Here is a 16,437-nt window from a genome sequence, read left to right on the forward strand (position 1 = left end):
CCTCTTAGTAAGGTAATGCAACATGATGATGGTTTTATTGTAGTATATATGCCCTTGGTTAGAATAGTACTATGGCTATGAAGGTTTGTAGAATGGTCACCTATTGTGCTAATAAGGTCCTCATAATCGAGACACACTTAATACTCTTGTTACAGTTGCACAATTCTAATGACATTTATCTTAATATACACACACATAGATAGATAAAGAAAATTTCATTTCATTAATGTGCATATGATACAACATAATTTATATAGTTAAAATGACTGGCTTTAGAGTAACTAGTCAAGCAATATTTCCACAACGAAAAACATTCATTCAAGCAATCATATATCAGATTCTGCCAAAATGTTCTAACCTAGATCGAAATAATCAAGAATGTTAATTTAAATACAAATTTTCAAACGTTATTCACTATTCAATCCCAACCCAACTAGTCAAGAGAATATGTGAAGAAGAATTTTGGTTTTGGATCATGGTCTCATCTTTATTAGGTGAGCAACGATGAAATCAATCACACATGGCAAAAGCTTAGTCAAACTTAAGAGAAAAAGATGAACGGTCATGGGTCATGGTGGCAAGATGAAGGGTCAATGTGTGGAGGAAGACAATTGATGCGATATAAAGTCTCTAAAGATGATATTAATATGGTTATGGCTAGAAATAATGGGATTAGTGCGAGATGAGCTATCAATGATGAAATTGGCATGGGATAAAGGTAAAAAAGATAGGACTGACATAAGTTGGAATTGGAAAAGACAAATATGAGATCAATGTGAGATGAGCTATTAAAGATGAGATTGGTGTGGTTTGTAGCTCCTCGTGTTTGCTACTTTTCACATTACTTTTATACTATTGTAAAAAATTATCAAGTTGGTCCTTATATAAAATGAAAAATACAAAATTAGCCTACACATTATGAATATTAATTTGACCATTGGGCTAAACAAGAGACAAAATCAACACTAATCAATAAATTACAGTATGATAGCAACTTATATTCTAATTTCAATCTGTATGCAAAATTGTAAGAAAAACTTTAGAATGTGATTTCCATGGATAATTTCACAATTTCTCTTATTATCTCAATATAATTTGATTTTCAAGCACCAATCTAGTATTCCAATCATTTTAATAAAGTTAGTGGCGAAGGGCGGTGGGGTTAAAGAGGGTCAATTGACACTTCTTGACTTTAAAAAAAAATCCATAAGTTTATGTATATTTATAATTGTACCTCTTATATTACATGAACAATATAATGCTTTAAAATGTATTTCCAATCTCCTTACAAGTAAACAAGCAATAGTGATAGACTAAGTGAGAAAGAGTCATTGTTATTCCTTTAGGTAGGGATGAATTCAAATTAAGTTTGTTTGAGTTCAAAAATAAGTTCGATTTAATTAAACCCAAAACAAGTTCAACTCAAGCAAACTCAAACTCAAGCCTAAGAGTTAAATATGTTTTAATGGATTTTTTTGAGTCCTAGATATGCAACTTCGAGAGTTGAATAATTATGTTAATAAGATAAATATGAAATTACTTATTTGTTTAGCATATTTATGTCCAAATGAAAATTTGGTTGCTTTTGATAAACAAAAATTGATGCATCTTATTGAACTTTATCTAGAAGATCTTACTGATTTAGAACTCATGACATTTCATTTGCAACTTGATGTTTACATTTTAGATATATACTCTAATCTCAAATTTATGAAAAATCATTTGCAAGATAGAATAAGTAATCAATACATGGTTAAATGATATCTTAGTTGTGTATATAGAAAAAAAAAAATGTATTTAATATATATTAAAAATGAAGTCATTATACAATACATTCAAAAAATAAAATCATGTCGAAAACAATTATAAATGCATTAGTTGATAAATATTTTATGAATACAAATATTTGTATTAATTTTAATTTAAAATATATTTATGTTATTATAACCTTGACTCCCTTAAGTTTCATTTTTGGATCTGCTACTGAATAGAGTAATTTTCATGACTAAGCTAACACTAAACGCATAGAGATTCGATGTTCACCATGTGAGAGAGCATATAAGTTCGAGGTGTTGTCAATTCAATATGTTCTTGCTGAATTCAAACTGCAGAAAGTTTGACAAGGTGTCTTTGCACCAAGATTTGAGATCGTGTGAGCCAAAATGAATATTGTTGATATAGCTGCTCTCACTACTCAAAATGTACATAGTAGAAAATTCTCAGATATCTGGTTAGAAACTAATGAAGATCAACCTACAGTCCTTACGACTAGCTAAACAAATTGAAAATTTCTGTTGTTTTTTTGTTAAAGCACTAATCAATTTCAGTTTGAAAATGCCTTGTTCAATTCTAAATCTACTAAAGACTATACTTAAATTGTTTAAAGTTTCTTGGTTGCATCTCATAAGTTCATTATATAGAATTTTGATCCAGTGTAGTAGCATGCAAGAGGCAAAGGCTTGTAAATGACTAAGCATAAAGAAAAGTAACTAGTTTTAACCAAAAAAAAAAAAAAACTCTAATAATGAATTACAATAAGCCCTTCATACTTCGTAGGGTACTAGTCTAATTATAAAGGGCAATACTATGTGTACCTATTTTGGGTACATAAATATATACACACTTATACATATTATCACATAATTAGATGACATTTTATTTTTAATTTAAAATTACCCAATTATATTTAGATAGGAATTATAATATATACCAAAGTGGGTGGATATATTTTTATTGAATTATAAAATAGGATCTCAATATATAAGATTTAGATAGGAATAGGAAACTATTGATTAAATTGGAGTCCTCTAACCAAATGGGATTAAAAATTAAATAAACTTAAGTGGAATCCTTCATCAAATAGCAAATGAAACCTATTGACTTAGTCAAATAGCAATAGAATACCTATTGACTAAGAATGGATAACTTACTTGACTTTAATTTCTATGTCAAATTTTTTCTTATAATTAATCATTATATTTTACAATATTTTACAATAATTAATCATTATAATTACATGTGTCATATAGAAGTTTGGCTAATTACTTAACTTACGTTGATGTTTCAACTTTATACATTATTTGAAGAAGATATACCATAATCTAATTATATTTAAAAAAAAAAAAAAAGTTATGCTAGGTGGGAACCAAATTCACCAATATAACACCTTTCAAAGATAATAACTATCTTTATTTAAATAACTAAGAAAGTATAGCTGTGAAATACTTTAATGTGTTTTCCCAGTTTTGTTTCAACAATCCCCGTTTTGAGGTCTCCGAATGGCATAGAAAAAACAAATGTATATGCAAACATTTTTTATTGATTTATTTATACAAATTGACATAAAAATATATGGTTATGTGATTTTTAAAATGTGTAAAAAAATAAACAATCATGTCAAGTTGATTTTAATGAATGAATAGTAAAACATGTGTGTAGCTAAGTTTTATCCTATGTTTTAATTTATGTGGAAATGGGTCTTAAATACTATTATTATCATTAATTTATAACATTAATTTACTATTAACATGTTGTGACTTTGGAAACTTAAAAATGAGAAGTGATAATAACAACATATTTAGAATATTAGTTGCACTAGAAGGAGCATAATAATAATAATTTCTCTTAATTTTAATTTAATAACATTCATATCTCTACAATTATGGTAATAAAATAATAATAAAGATTTTCGTGTTAAAACCAATGTTTTAATAACCGGACCAGGACATAAACCGTTTTGAATACTGGTTTCGGTCAAACCGGTCAGACCGTTTTGACCGGCCGGTCCAACCGGAGATTTAAAATCCCAAGCAGCCACCAAGAGACTAGTAGAAGGTAACTGGGCCTAGGCGACTGGCAGAAGACATGACACCCAAGAAAATCTGGAAAATTCAAAAACAAATCAGTAGAAAACTTGGCAAGGAACCACGGAGAGTTGCAGTAGGAAGAGGGCAAATGGATAGGAGACAAGCAGCAACAGGGCAAGGCTTCTCCAAAATCCCCAGGCACAGGCAAAGAGAGGCAAAGAAAACTGACTTCAATGTGCTGCACCAGCTTAAGAAAAGGCCACGAAAGCACACTTCGGTTGAAGCAGACATAAGCAGCATACTAGAAAGCATCCAAAGCATCACCCAAAAGCAACTCCTTGACAGGAAAATGCAGCCAAAGAGGAAGGGAACCCAGCAGCAAAAAGCTCTAGAAAGCAGTAGAAAGCTCCAGGAAGTAGCAGAAACCACTGAGAGAAGGAGGAAGCGAAGCATTGGCAGGAAAATATTAATGCAGAAACCGGTCCGCCCGCGGTTTAAATTGTGAAATCATTAAACTATCGGTCCGCTCGCGGTTTACTCCAAAAATTAATTTAAAACGGTTTTGTCTCTTATAGAAACCGCTACAGTACCCAGTTCAACGGCTGGCCGGTCTGACCGATCGGTTCGGTCCGGTTCTGCAATCCATGGTTAAAACATATGGTAAAGAAGTAAACATGGCCACTTGGCCACAACCCCCTTTTTAGGCCTTGTACACAAGGCCACAATCCACTACTATAGTTGATGGTGTTAAATTTAGAGACTTTTTGAATCATGTCTCGGCCTAAAAATGAGGCCTATAAATAGACTCGATTCGATATAAATAAAAAATAATATTATATTTTTGAGAAATGTAAAAGACATTAATAATTATTAATGATTTTTGGATTTCCAATTATTAAATCTTTTGGTTCCTATAAAATATTAATAAGTAATATGTTGGGAATCTAAAAAAATTATTAAAAAATAAAAAATATATATTATATAATTTAATAGGTTGTCTTACACTATTAAAGTCCCCAAAGGCATGCCCTAAAGGGCCTAGGCCTTATAATTTTTGCGGGTTGGCTTAACCCGCAAGACCCACATTATAATGGGTCTTGATCTAACATGACCTACATGCATAATGAGTTAAACAGACACGACCCAAATTATCTATTGTCATCTTTAAAAAGGAGTAGTTAGGTAAATATTGTATTATAAATTCTAAAGGATAATAAAGCTATATAAAATTATTGGGTAACATAGGAGATTTTTCATCACTATTTAAAGTATATAATTTAGAATTTTGTACAAATTAAATTACAATAGCAATTATTAAAATCTGATTAGACTTTGATGTTTTATCACTATATGATATAAATAAGGTACAAAAAGTAAATAGAGAAGACAAAAGATTTTTAATGTGATTTGGTTCAATGATTTAAATGTCTAAGACCCACAATGTAACTTATTGGTTGTTCAGTATGTTAGAGTAAACAAAGTAACAAATAGATTTATATTAATGTGTAGGTATATTTTTTGTGTTTATTTGTATATCTATGTGTATTTCTCTATATATAAGTCTCTCTTATTTCCTTGATGGTTCTTTGTATTTATAGGATTTTGGAGAAGAATATACAACCAAATTAGGATAATTAAAGAATTTCTATTTCAGACACGAACCTAATGATTTGTTCGTATTCTAATCGAAGTGGAAATAAATATTACAATATCAAAAATATCTCAATAGAAAAAGCAAAGATAACTTTCTCTTGTTATCATGGAAGAGAATAAAAAATCTTTGTAGAAGATTCTCTGAGTGATTTGTTGTCTTGAGTTGGAATATCTATTCACATCTCGTCATATGGTGAATAGAAAGTACTCCTCAATCACTAGTTTTATGGTTGGTTACTAGTTATTGTTTCTCAAATAAGTTTTCTGAAAGAGACGCTTCTCATAGAATATAACTCAGGGGTTAGAAAATATCATATAACAATTATGAATATTATAACTTCAATTATGAATATTAATCATTTTTTAAGAAAGAGAGCTACTTGAGCATTAGATCTACTAAATGAAGAATTTGGTTTTTCAAATACTAGAAAATGCTTCAAATTAAAAAATAATAATTTTATATCGGGATTAGAGATGTCAAATGGGTCAGGTTGGTCTGCAACCCACTTTAAAGCAAGTTGAAAAAGCCTAGTCTAAAAGGTCATGACTTATTACTGTGGTGGGTCATGCAAAGTTGCCTGCAATTGTAGTCTAAGGCCAAAGTCAATAGCCGTTAAACCTTTAAATTTTTATTATTTTTTCTGTATAAAGTCACCCTCCCTTACTCTCTAAATTACACAAATTCAACCTAATTTCTCAATTTCTCATTCTCTCTCTATATTCTCTTCTTTCAATTCTTTTCACATTCAATATTTTCTTAATTCAATTTTAATATTTCAATTTCAATCACAATTTTTTTTTACATTCTATTTATTCAATTTTTATATTAATTTTTTTATGTTTAGTTTTTTAATAAAAATAAATTTAAAAATAATTAATTAAATTTACTAATACAAATTTCTTTCAAAATTAATACAATTGAAAATCATAAATTGCAAGTCAATCTTCCAAATTACATTTTGGTTATATTTTTAAATTTTGTAAAATCATTTTCTATTACTAATTATTATATTTAATTAAAAAAATTCTTTATTTTATCGATTGCACTACAATGAACTTACTTTTTCTAACTATGTCTTTATGATTTATCTTATGTTTGAGTTGAGACAATTATATGTCATGTGCTCCACTAATAAAAAGAATTGAATAACTCGTACATATAACCTTTAGACAGTGTCACTCGTAATTTTTGTTATGTCTGTTACTGTCATCATTCTTTTAATGTCTATTAACAATATAATTTTTTTTGTTTTTCTAATTCAGTTAATTATTATTTTTTAAAAAAATATTTCCATAATAAAAAACCTAATCTACTCTAAATGGAAAAAGTGTGTAAGCGATTAAGACGACTTCACTTTTATAAACTTAATTGATCAGAAATTGGTGCAATGTAAACACTATAACATAAACCTTATAAGTGTGTTTATATACACATGATGGAAAAATATCACTCTCTCAAAGGTGTTCTAGGAGATACTCAATGTTCCCTATCACTTTTTCCTACATAGACAAAAATAGGCCAAAAGACTTACTCCCACCCAAGATTTAGCATATTTCTAAACTCTCATTTGCGAAGTTTTAAAAACCTAAATATCCGTCCTTCTGTTAAAATTTGTAGTTAAAGATAAGGGTTAAAATATTATTTATCTAAAAATATTAAAAAACTAAAATTTTATTATATTTCTCTCATTTAGTTTAAAAATCTAATAATTTTTTTTATCTAAAATTTGAAAAGTGTCTATTTCCTCTTAAGGTTTGTATTTTTTTCATTTTTTTTCCAGTGATCAGAGTTAATCTTTCCACTTATCTTTTGTTGGCAGCCAAAGAGAAGGAAGGGCAACAGATCCATAGATCTTGTCAATGACCCGTCGTCATCTCGTTACGTGACAAAATGTCTCCCTAGCATTATTCTAGCGTCTCTCATTGTCATTTGAGTGTCATCTTGTTGTCGTCCTATTGTGACAAAGCAAGACATCAATAGAAGCAAGCACAACAAAGCAAGACATCAATGAAAGTGAGTGCGACCCATTTTCCTTCCCTCCTTTTTCTTTGACTATTGATGGAAGATGGGTGGGAAGGCTGACTCTAGCCACCATAGAAGACACTGAAAAAAATGTAAACTCTAAAAAGAAAATGAATAGTTTTTAAACTTTGAATAAGGAAAAATTATTAGATTTTTTAATTAAAAGATTGAAATGTGATAAAATTTTAATTTTTTAATATTTTTGTTAAATAATATTTTTATTTATAACCTTAACTAAAAATTTTAATAAAATGACATGTTTTTGAATTTTTAAAATTTTATATGAGAGCTTACGATTACACTCATCCTTGGGTGGAAATAACTTTTGGCAATAAAAATTATGTCTTTTCACCTAAAATGTTTACCGATGAGCTCCTTTTTATCACCAACCGCAAAATCATACGGAATATCTCATATTTTTGTCTTCAAGGTCACTTTGTTGCCTATTTGTTTTGTATTTTCTAAAACATTATTTATGATTTGAAATTATGAATAATTAAATTAGTTTTAGAAGTTATTATCTTATTATCAGCATAAACTTTTTTAAATTTTCTACGTGATTTGTTATTTTAATTAATAATATAGATTTTTTATATTAAAAATTATATAAGTAAAAATTAAATTATAACAAAATTAAAATTATTTTTAATAATCTATTAGTAGTAATATTATATAAACATTTTTTTAGTATATAAAAAATATATATAAATAATATATTATAATATAATTGATTGTTATTTTATTTTTATTTTAAAATTATCCTATTATAAATAATATATTATTTTTGTACTTATTTTATATATTTAAGGTATATACATATAATTTTATTAAATTTTTAATACATAAAATACAAATGATAGTCAAAATACACTTAAATTATTTATCATTTCACATTTATAATAAAAAATTACCAACTCCTATTCTAAAACATTTAGGGGTTTTTGGTTCCACTTAATAAAAATTATTTTAGTAATTTATTTTTTATTATTTATATTCTCTTGTTTGGTTTGTTAATAATAAAATATTACAGTAATATCCTTTATTAATAATAGTGATATGATAGTTAATTTTAATTTTATTATATTTATATTATTATTTATTATTTTTTTATAATAAAAATATTTTTATTTTTAATTAATATAATAAGTATATAAAAAATATTTTAAAATAATTATACTTAAAATTATTTAAATAAAATAATTTATTAATATTTTTATTAAATATAATAATTATTTATATATATTTTTTATTTTTATTAAATATAATAATTATTTATATTTAATAATTTTTTAAATAATTTATTTTTAAAATAATTTTTTAATTTCAATAATAAGAAGGACAAACGTAATGACCTCATTGTGTCTTCGTAAATTAATACAGCTGAAACGTGAACTCTCCGGATAAAACCAAAGTGGACTGTATTTATCAGACTTAGTCTTTTTTGTTTTAGACTTTGACAACCCTTTTGTCCCTTTCTAATTAATTTATTACAATAATATATTACAAATCTCATCTTGTCAAAATTCAGTTAACCCCTTCAACTTTTACTGGTTTACCTCAATTAAATATTCAACGTTTACCCTTTGAGTAAGAAAGGGATAACAAACAAAATTCAAAAGTAGAAAGAAAATTTATAATATTATGTAGAGTAAATTGTATATTTCCACCCAAGCTTTCATCTAAATTTTGCAAGATTTAGAGGATTGATAAAATTAGAAATTATTCTTTAAAGAAAATCTAACAGTAGTTTTTAGATAAAAATCTTTAAATATTTTTCTAAACCTAGTATATGTTTGTCATCACGAAAAAGTTTAGGACCATAATGAATTTGGTAAAAAAAATATTATTTACTATGTAAAAAATATTGGTTTTCCATTTGACCATACAAATGCAGAGAGAGAATCGGTCTCTCTGTCAGTGTGAGATGGAAGCCGATGTTTCAATTTGAGTTGAAAGCCAGTTGAACTGAGTGTTAATTTGCGTATAAATTTCCAAAATCAAAATAATCGAACAAAAATATATGTTAGGGTTTATGCGATTTCAATTCAATGGAGAAACTGAAGAATCTTGCGGCGGTAAATTTTCTTTGCTTACTGAGTCTTTGTTCGGTGGGGTCAGCTACTGTCCTCTTGATTGGGAGCAACGTTACTCTGTCTTTCGATGATATCGAGGCTAATTTCGGTTAGTTTTTTTTTTAAATTTTAATTTCTGTTTGTTGCTCAGAAATCTGAGAAATTTGGGAATTTTAATGGTTTTATCTTTTTGTTTATTTGGAGCTTAGGCAAGTTTATGTTGCTTTTAGCTTAGTTTTCAAATTGAGAATCAGTACTTTTGAGTACATGAAATTAAAGGGAAACAGTTGTGGTTTCTGTTTATTCATACTATGATTTTCTGGGATATGTACTTACGTTGTCTCAGTGCGGTGGTAAGCCGGACTATTTTGTGTATATGATTATTTATTCTTATGAATGATACTTGATTGATTGTTAGTGTAGGTTTGGTGTGATGTTAGTATTTTCTTTTTTCTTGTGGTTATTAATTTTGGTTGAAATTGATTGTTTCAGCTCCGGCGATTAAAGGGTCGGGTGAATTTGGGATGTTGTATCTGGCGGAGCCTCTGGATGCATGTTCAGACTTGAGTAATAAAGTGGAAAACATTTCAAATAAGGGTGCCCCATTTTTATTGATCGTTAGAGGAGGATGTAGCTTCGAAGATAAAGTCAGAAAAGCTCAAAAAGCAGGGTTCCAAGTTGCTATTGTCTATGACAATGATGATGATGGTGTCTTGGTTGCAAGTAATGATCTTTTTCTCTATTTTTTTTTAGGTTGCTATCTTGAAGCATGATAATTATTGATGAGATTTAAAATAGGAAGATTTAATGAAGGATCATATACTATGTTAGGTTGGTTAGTTTTTTCCAAGTAGCCTGTCACTCCATAGGGAATGATGCAAGTTTGTATAAATTTCATGTTTTGGCTTAATAGATTATGTAGCTAGCAATTTTGCGATCAGTCCCATTTCTTGTGTCCTTTGGTGGCCTTAGCCACTTGCCAAACTTTGGCAGTTAGGACTGTGTATAAATTGCATTATGTGGACCTGGTCTATTCTTTTTTGGGGGTTCTCAGCATACAGCATCGAGCCTGATGATTATAGGTTTAAAAGAAGTACTCAATCTGTTTGTGCAGGGTTAAATGAGAGTAACAAGAACTAGAATAAGAAGAAAAGGGTTAAAAAAGCTATGTAAATTATTAATAAACTCACCAAAACTACAATAAGGAAGGGAAAACATGAAAGAAACTTAAAGCAACATAAGCTTTTTTGTAAAGACATAGGGTTAATATTTATTGATTAACAACAGTTGATGATAGTAGACAAGACATAAGATTTACAAAAGGCTGAACAAGATGTTCGAGTATGACGGAGACTCATAAAACCCCGAAAAATAGAACTTTGTTTCATAAAACTTAGGACAATTTTTGTTGGGCTTAACCACAGTCAATTAATATTTTGATAGTTGTGAAGCCTCCCCAAGAATCCTTAAAATTGTCATAAGCCTTCCTTAGAATAATCTTAGATCTCTCCTGAGGTATAATCATAAGCCTTAAAATAAGTTCTGGTGGCTGAAATTTGTATCTTCTGAACCAAATGAGTTTGACCTTAATTAAGCTAAATGAAATTAACCTTAAAAATTATTTTAAATTAACTAAATCCCAAAAAAAAAAAATAAAGTAATGGGAATGACTGATATTAGACTGGACCAGATTGAAAATATCCATTTCAAGCAAAATTTAATGGATCATGCAACTCTGCTCTGGTTTAAGAAGATGTTTAAACTCTTAACTTGTAATTATTTGACCTTGGAAATAATAATGGTCCACAAAATTAGGAAATCCAATCGTTTGCTCTAAGAAAGATCGAGTTGCCTAAGTTGATATCACTTATGAAAGGGATATCAAAAGTTGTTTCTTTTGAAATTGCTACATGTTAGTTTGTAATAGCTAGTTAATTTTCATGTGAATTGATAACCAACTTGCACAAGTTTGTGACACTCTGACTTCAGAAAAATTGACTAAAAAGGTCTGAATGTGTGGTAAAAGAAATTTTTGCATATTTATTCTGCAAAATTTTTGAGTGGTTTGATGAAATATACATTTTTTTATTTATTTAAACTTGGAATGGTGATTTGAATGTTTCTAATCCTGTCTGCCTTCAATTCATGCTCATGGAATTATGCAGTGGCAGGAAACTCCGCTGGCATAAAAATACATGCTGTTTTTGTGTCCAAAGCTTCAGGTCAAATACTTAAACAGTATGCTGGTTTAACTGATGTGGAGCTCTGGATAATACCAAGTTTTGAAAACTCAGCATGGTCAATCATGGCAATCTCTTTTATTTCCCTTCTTGCCATGTCTGCAGTTCTGGGTATTTGCTTCTTTGTACGCAGGCATCGTATAAGACGAGAACCTCGATCTTCTCATGTGCGGGAATTTCATGGTATGAGTAGACGCTTAGTGAAAGCAATGCCAAGCCTGAATTTTACTACTGTTTTAGAGGATAATTGTACCTCAAGAACATGTGCCATATGCCTTGAAGACTACAGTGTTGGAGAGAAACTCAGGATCCTGCCTTGTTGTCACAGTAAGTCTTCTTAAGCTGTTAATAATGATATTGCGTATTATTTTTCGCTTGCATAAACTATATCTGTATTAGTATGGTTGCATGGTGCTTTACTGGTTTGCATTGCTGATGATGCTCTCTGCAACAAACTTATAGTGTTGATATACCAATCCAGCATCTGTCATGCTAATTTGTTAATTACACTGTATCCTTACTTTTTTCTTTATGTTATGGTTTAAGAAATTAGTTAAGGACTTGAGTGGTAAAATATTCTATTAGGAACTCCTGCCTCACAATGTTGATGCTATTATATTGTGTATTGGCTGTGGGCACCTCAACATGTATCTACGTTGCATCTATTTTTGGTCCTATGCCTTCATGGTTATTCATTTTTTACACTCGTTTGGACTCATTTTACTTATTTTTTGAGCTTCATGAGTTTTTTTTTTTTTCACTTGAAGTTGTGAAGATGATATAAACAGCACAGTTGATATCAAATATCTTGCATGGACTGCAGTCTAATCTTGTTGGTATCAGGTCTTACTTAAAAAGTTAAAATTTCCCTGAGCATGTATCCATGACATTCCCAGTAACCTAAAATCCTAATCAGAACATAATTTAGGAAAATAGTAGTATACTGTATGTTTCTGTGTGCCATATATCTAAAATTAAATGCTTTAGAGAGATGAGACCATTTTGCGTTGTTGCTTTCTAAATGCGCTCTGTTGTGGTTTGGCATTAAACTGTGGTGGATCCATTTCATGGTGTTATTTTTCAGCCAAGATGCTTGCAAGTTCACATGCTATTACAAAACATTTTATATGGTTATATATATATATATATATATATATATATATATATATATATATTTATATATAGCTAATTTTTGAATAGGGATGGCTATGATTTTAGTCAAGGAACAGGTATCTTGATGGAGACCTGGACTTTTTGAAAAAACAAAAAAAGCACTGAAGCCTGTCCTGTGCCTCTTATGGGTTTATCTCTTTTGTCCCCCCTTCATTTTATCCTTATGGCAATTTCTCTTTTGTAAGTCACTAGTGTGTGCGATCAAAAACATTTTTTCACAAGTAAATTTAAGGTCAAATTATGTGGGTGAATAAAAACTATATGTTGGCATTAGTGGCTAGGTAGAGAAAGCTAATCATGTTGCCCCTATGTGACTGCTACTTGGCTGGCTGGAAAGGCTCTCAAACTACTTAAATTAAAATGATTAAAAACCCAAAACCTGCCATCCACCTTACAAATTTTTAAATTTCTCGGTGATATGATACATTTTAATGGATTGAATCTTGGTTTCAGTCATATTGGTCTGCATATAATACAGTTATCCAATATCATCTTTTAATAATTGTTTGCAGGCAACGCATATGCAGTTTGATAATTTTTTATTATGTTCAGCCCTCCCCTCTCCTTTTTGAGCATTGCATCCTCTGGCTCTTTTTTTGATATGAGCGCATGTTTCCATTTTACATATAATCTATTTATTTGTTGATTCATCAACTTATTCATTTTCTTAGTCTAAATATTATGCCTCTGGTATTTCAACAGAATTTCATGCTTTCTGTGTGGATTCTTGGCTCACATCATGGAGAACCTTTTGCCCGGTTTGCAAGCGTGATGCAAGAACTAGCACTGGTGAACCGCCTGCATCAGAATGTACGCCACTGCTTTCATCAAACCCTGCCTCTGTGGCATCCTCATCTGTACTGTCATCTTTCAGATCTTCAGTAGGATCGACTTCTGCTTTGCAAATAGGCCCATCAATGTCACGATCACCCTTTATATCTCATGTTCATTCTCTTGCTTCCACTCATATTCCGCAATCTGTTGGGTCATATCGCCAAACTCCTTGCATGAGTGTTGGTCGGAGCTCTGTAGATATCAGAAATGCATCTTCCCAGAGATCTCGAGCATCCTTTTTAGTTTCACCCAACTCCTTGGGTTACCCATCTATGTCACCTCTTAACTCAAGATACTTGTCCCCGTATCTTCCAAGCCCAAGCAATGCATCACTGAGTATTTTTGGTTCTTCCAGTCATCAGCAGCATCCACTGCATTGCAGTGAGTCTGCTGCAACTTTCTCCCCTTATGGCTCTGCTCATTCTCTTCCAGAAACATAATTTGGAGTTTTGAGTATTTTGTAAAGAGCTAGAGGCAGTGTTTCGACGAAGCTAAGAGGTAAGTGAACCTAAAATCGGACAATGCACATTCTTTTGAACTTCAGGTTTTATCTTACGGTGGCGTGAACTTGGGTTTTTTTCTGATATAATGGGTTGCATTTTTATGTCGTTAGGATTGTGATATAAGCCACCTGATTTGTGCATTGTAGCATAAGAAAGTGATTTGTTTGAAACTTTAAATTTATAGGTGATTGATCCCGCATGTAACTAAAAATTTATAGGTGTGATTAGGAAAATTGAGTGCATTGTGATGTTTTGGGTTTTGTGGACAGTGATGTTGTGTTATTGTATTATAGGAAGCACTGACCATCAAGTTGTATAGAATTTGCCGTTTTGAGATGCTCATTCTGCTTAATGTAATTGGTGACTTGGTCTTTTTGCTCGTTTTCCAATGTGGTTTATTTTTCTCAATTTACTTCCAGATTATCATTTGGTTTATTTGCTGAAGCATGTGTATTTAATTCTTCTTGACAAATCCAGCCGTGCTTGATATCATAAATTTCGGCACATATTTATTCAATAAAATCTTAATTTTGATATAATTGCCGATGGCAAGTCAATAATTTCTGTACTAAGAATTAATGGTCAGAACTTTGAGCTAACATTTCAAAAAATGTACCGTGTTTCAAAAATTTATCGAAGAAAAGAATAATTGGGCACTGCTATTGCAGGGATTATTTTGATGTGAATTATGCACTTGAATTTTCTTGTCCATCTCGAAGGTTTTTTTGATTTTTTGGGTTAAAGAGGGAGTGTTTCCCTTTCCCAAGCTGATAATTTCACAACAAATGAGGCTTGGTCGGAACAAATTCTCAGTTCAGAATGGAATAAAATTTTGAATAATATGATGTGTATTTTATAATGAGTTTTAATTCAAATATTAATGACGATGTCCAATTTAGCAATTTTGATTAGACCTAATAACTTATGTTATCGGATTGTGTTTGTATTGTGTCAGTTCGGATTTCATATTGGAGACCTTCAACTCTAATTTGATCTGAATTAGAATTATATCAAAAGTTTTTAATCTTAATCTAACATTTTAATATACGAATCAACTCGATTCCATCCGAATTGACTCAATTCGATCCACATTGCCTGTAATTATCTATTGTTTTCACTTTCTAAAAATGTTTTTACTGTTTTAATTTACACACCAAACAACCCCAACCTATTATTAATTAACTATACAATATAATATTTTATTTTGTTTACAAATTGCTCTAAAAATTACATACTAAGACATTAAAAAAGTGTCAATAATGTGATTACTTTATGATTTAACAATAAAATAAAATATTCGAATATAAACAAAAATTAATATAAGTAATTAAAATTAGGGAAATTATATTAAATACCCTTTTTACCCCTCCATTAAGCAAAAAAGCCCAATTTCCGTATAAGTAAGCAAAAATCCCTAAACTTTTCTAAACATACCAAAATTATCCTTCACCACATCTATATAAACCCTCTCACTCACTTTTATTACGCACACTTCTCATATGACCCAAACATTTACTCTCACTTTTATTTTTACTCAATATCAATTAGTATAGGTTTGTTCAGATGAAAGAAGTTCGTATTTCTGAATTAGAATCGAAAAAAGTTAATTCACGAAAAAAATGTATTTATACGAATCTTAACCTAAAAACTTAATTTTATTTGTTAAACCTAGTTTATATGTCATGTAAAGAGGGTACTTAAATATTAGAGAATAATATAGGGGTTAAATGCAATGTTAGAGAAATATGGGGGGTATTTTGATATTATACAATATATAAAGGATTTAAATAACATATTAAAAATAGATAGATATATTTTGATATAAGACAATATATAAAGGTGTTAAATGAAGTGTTAGATAATTATGGGGGGAGGGGCATTTTGATATTAAATATTGTAAGAGCATTATAAATGAAATTTTATAAATAGATAGATGTATTTTGATATGAGACAACATACAAGGGTGTTAAATACAATGTTAGGTAATTATAGGGGTAAATTAAATATTAAAAAAAATATAGGAATTGATATATCCTATAAACGAAAAAACTGAAATATTGAGTTAAAATTACGTTATTACATCGTAAAATGTGTCAAAAAAATACAAAAATAAAAAAACTGAATATCAAATTC

The 16,437-nt window shown here is 29.6% G+C and overlaps 1 protein-coding gene across 2 annotated transcripts; it reads left to right on the forward strand.

The window, feature by feature from the left end:
- The first annotated feature begins 9,361 nt into the window (after positions 1–9,361).
- On the forward strand, positions 9,362–14,712 carry LOC123229823 (receptor homology region, transmembrane domain- and RING domain-containing protein 2-like). Of its 2 annotated transcripts, none has more exons than XM_044655800.1 (4): positions 9,362–9,663; positions 10,047–10,277; positions 11,720–12,121; positions 13,670–14,712. In XM_044655800.1, the coding sequence occupies exons 1-4, from the start codon at positions 9,531–9,533 to the stop codon at positions 14,239–14,241; spliced, it is 1,338 nt and encodes a 445-aa protein (XP_044511735.1). In that variant the 5' UTR covers positions 9,362–9,530; the 3' UTR covers positions 14,242–14,712. The 2 variants fall into 2 exon arrangements, with proteins under 2 accessions (XP_044511735.1, XP_044511736.1); XM_044655801.1 differs by lacking the exon at positions 9,362–9,663 and adding an exon at positions 9,750–9,907.
- Positions 14,713–16,437: the final 1,725 nt, after the last annotated feature.

Source organism: Mangifera indica, chromosome 11, assembly GCF_011075055.1.
Source record: "Mangifera indica cultivar Alphonso chromosome 11, CATAS_Mindica_2.1, whole genome shotgun sequence".
Taxonomy (NCBI): domain Eukaryota; kingdom Viridiplantae; phylum Streptophyta; class Magnoliopsida; order Sapindales; family Anacardiaceae; genus Mangifera; species Mangifera indica.

Coding starts and splice junctions, on each gene's coding strand:
- LOC123229823 (XM_044655800.1), top strand. CDS start 9,531: ATGGAGAAACTGAAGAATCTTGCGGCGGTAAATTTTCTTTGCTTACTG. Junction 9,664..10,046: donor TGATATCGAGGCTAATTTCG/GTTAGTTTTTTT, acceptor TGATTGTTTCAG/CTCCGGCGATTAAAGGGTCG. Junction 12,122..13,669: donor GATCCTGCCTTGTTGTCACA/GTAAGTCTTCTT, acceptor GTATTTCAACAG/AATTTCATGCTTTCTGTGTG.